The sequence below is a fragment of the Octodon degus genome, unplaced genomic scaffold, assembly GCF_000260255.1.
Source record: "Octodon degus isolate 3935 unplaced genomic scaffold, OctDeg1.0 scaffold00100, whole genome shotgun sequence".
Taxonomy (NCBI): Eukaryota; Metazoa; Chordata; class Mammalia; order Rodentia; family Octodontidae; genus Octodon; species Octodon degus.
The window spans coordinates 5,126,188-5,129,436 of record NW_004524676.1 but is presented as its reverse complement, the minus strand read 5'-3'; the positions used below and the strand labels follow the sequence as shown (position 1 = coordinate 5,129,436).

At 47.1% G+C, this 3,249-nt stretch overlaps 1 protein-coding gene and 1 pseudogene across 2 annotated transcripts in view; both read right to left on the bottom strand.

The window, feature by feature from the left end:
- The window catches only part of Ano6 (anoctamin 6), a 169,584-nt gene that overhangs the window by 130,563 nt on the left and 35,772 nt on the right, over nucleotides 1–3,249 (bottom strand). Inside the window, exon 2 of one of the 2 annotated variants that reach the window (XM_023723612.1) lies at nucleotides 1,143–1,205. The exons of the other annotated variant lie outside the window; for it this stretch is intronic. Within the exon in view, the coding sequence (XP_023579380.1) occupies nucleotides 1,143–1,205 (63 nt within the window). The remainder of the gene's footprint in view (nucleotides 1–1,142; nucleotides 1,206–3,249) is intronic. 2 annotated transcript variants of the gene reach the window in all.
- The window catches only part of LOC101585227, a 1,754-nt pseudogene continuing 1,048 nt past the window's right edge, over nucleotides 2,544–3,249 (bottom strand).

The following is a 3,249-nucleotide window of genomic DNA, read 5'->3' as shown; positions in this document are numbered from 1 at the left end:
ACCAAGTGTGTAAGAAACTAGATTAATTAAAGGACTGAAAGAAAAGATCTGTCCTCTTTGAATTTTATACTTAGCAAACATACTTTGTTTTTTTTTTACTGATACTGTGGTGGCTTCTATTCCACACCATGACACTGGCTGTAAGTACTCCCGGGGAGGATGTGTGGACCTATTCAAGCTTACTGAACAGGTTTCTAAGTGGTTAAAGACACGCTGGTCACTGTTCCCTCTGGGCAGCAGCACCCTAACACTTTGGGTTCCACCCTGTAGAACAGCCCAGCGTTGGCACCAAAACTCTTTAGTTCTGATTTTCTACCCAGGCAAATCATTCATTTCTACCACGCCCACATGGAGCCTCCGGTACACCGGCAGACCGGCAGCGCTCACTGCAGTCTTGCTTCCTGAAACAAATCTGCGGCAGCCACAAGAATAAATGTAAATACCGCAAACCTGGAAATATGTTCCCAGTGAAAAAGATGGCAGTGACCAGGCAGGACGCCAAGTAAACTGGAACAACGAGGAAAACAGACTCTTAGTCGTTTGAGAAGAGACCAGCGCAGTGTGTTAATCTGAAGGAGCCAAGGAAGTTAATTGGGCCATACTAACCCAACGTTATATTTTCAGTACATCTGAGAAAACAATCCAGTGCTTAAAACACACAATTCTCATAAAGTAACTCTTAAGCAACTTCATCTTCAGGTAGCGGGCGCTGCCTGCGCCCTGCCCCTATTCCAGCGCAGTTGTTAAGTCATTCAAAGGTCCCCGGATGCTGTACTGCACTTGATGACCTGTAAAGTCACTAAAATCTTATTGCACTTTTTGTCATCAAAATCCCCTCATCAACATTTCCTGCCAAATTTCTCTCGGGACAGGCAGGTATGAAGGCTTTAATGGCCAGACCCTGACCCGTAGTGCAGCAGGCTGTAGACAACTAGGACATGGGCTTTGCTTTCAGAAGCTATTTTCAGAAGGTGACACAGAGAAATAGATCATATTTAGCAATGCATATGGACTAACTGATCAATTACAAGTTAGGGTGCTTCAACAAATAGTATCTGGAACCCTAAAACACTAGTGAGTTCAATGAACACATGCCTGTCCTGAACTGACGGGTCATTCAAATAGAAAAGAAGGGATCTTACCGAGAGTGGATGGGAGGAGACCTGGAGGAGTCAGAAAAGGCCTCCTGGAGGCTGCAACATCACCTGAGGGACAGGAGGCACAATAAATACAACAGACCAACATGAGGAAGGCGACCAAAGCTAGGCAGCAGAAAGACCAGGAAGCACGGGACCTAAAAGACAAGCCTGTCTCTGCAACAATGATGTTTTGACCTTGACTAAGCCACTTGACCTCTGTAAGTCCTATTTTTTCCATATTTGTAATACGGGAAAATTAAATCAGCCAACTGACCTTATCTCTTGCTGTGCGGCAGAACCGCCTGGGAGCTTTGCAGAAAGCCCCGGCCTTCTCCGGAAATGAGCTTTAATTGGTGGGGCATCCACCGTCCTTTCTAAAGCTCTCCAGACAATGCCAATCTGCAGCCACGGCTGAGAGGCACTCCGTGAGATGATCCCTCCACTGCTGGTGCACAATAGCCTCCTCTAGGGAGCTTTTACAAAGCCCAGTGCAGACTATTCCAGACAATTAAACCAGAATCTCTGGGGTGGTACCCGGCCACCAGGAACCTGAAAGTTGCCAGGCTGATTCCAACACTGCTGATCACTATTCCAGACCCTTGGAATATTTCAGTCTCTCCCCTTCCCAGACAAATGAGTGGTGGCAAGAGAGAAAAGAGGTTCCTAAATTCCACCTTCCTCATTCCTGTGTCAGATTAGAAAGAATTCAATGCCAGAGGCAATGGAGGCTTTTAAGCAGGACTATACCGCAGGGCGTGCTGATTTTGCCTGTGCCACCACGTTGATGCCCGAATGGTAGGGCATGCCTATCCCCAAAAGCTCAGTTCTACATTTAAAATTCAAGGAATTACTTCTATAAAATGACTCCGTGGGTGCCCCCTGCAATAGTTAGTTACAATCTGACTTGCATGGCTGACTGTAATATGAACATTACATTCCCTACCCCTGAGGTTACTTAAATCCACTTATTAGGCAACAGTGAGCTAAACAAACAGTAATTACGAACACTGCCGTCTACCTTTTAAATCTGTTGCTAAATTATATTTCTCTTGCAGCAAAGCCTGTTCACACAGCTCATCCGCGAGCCTCACAAAACCAAAGCCCCAGAAATATTTACATTAATAAGGGCATCAGCTACCCCTAGGCCTGCACACGGTTCCCCGGGATTCCTCAGGGAAATGCGGCTGCTTCAGAAGAGGCCGCTCATTGCTGCTATCTCCCACATTTGGGTAAACAAACCCTGCCCGCGTGTGGCTAAATGTCCCCGGTGAAAAAGACCTCTCCAGGGGCTGGGAAACAAGCACGCCCATTTCCTGAAATGAGTCAGGCTTGGGAGTCCTTCTTCAGAGAAGAATATCTGCGCAGCCGCACAACTCACACAGTGACGCCAGATGACACCTGTGGCTAAGGGGGGGGCCAGGCCAGGACCTGGAGGTCAGCGAAGGCGGGCAGCAGCCCAGTGTCCCAGGCCCCGCTGTAAACCTTGATCAGCATGAAGACCGCATTAGGGAGCTGGCCCCTCGGCAAGGGGCGAAAGCAGCTAGAAAGGGCTCATCTGCTCCATAAGCCTTAGTTGTCCAGGATTCAATGCACCAACACACTAGATCCCCCGCGGACGGCACAGGTGCCTGAGGCTTTAAGATCAAGACCCTCCAGAATCAATTCTAAGGTGCTTTTGTACAAAGGTAGCTGCACAGGTGACTGCTGATGAGTTTCGAAGCACCAAATTAATGGACTCAGCGATACATCCAGGAGAACTGTTTTCTTAATGAAAATGCCATTGCCTTTTTAATTTAGAATTGCCAACAGAAGACAAGAGATGAAGAACTGCTCCTTTCACTCATAAAAGAGGCCTGATAGCACTGTGCCTTGTCCTTGATTTTGATTACCAGACATCGTCAAGAATCCAAGCTCCAGAATTTTCTAACCGTACAACAAGCACTTGATAGTGGGGCTCCCAGCCTCAAACCAAATTTAGTGTTCTGGTATTATAAATTCCTATGAAGTTCTTACTAAAGATTCAGCATGAGGCCAGGGAGATAGCTCAGTATTGAATAAGCACCTGCCTGGCATGCACAAGGTCCCGAGTTCAATCCCCAGTACTGGAAAA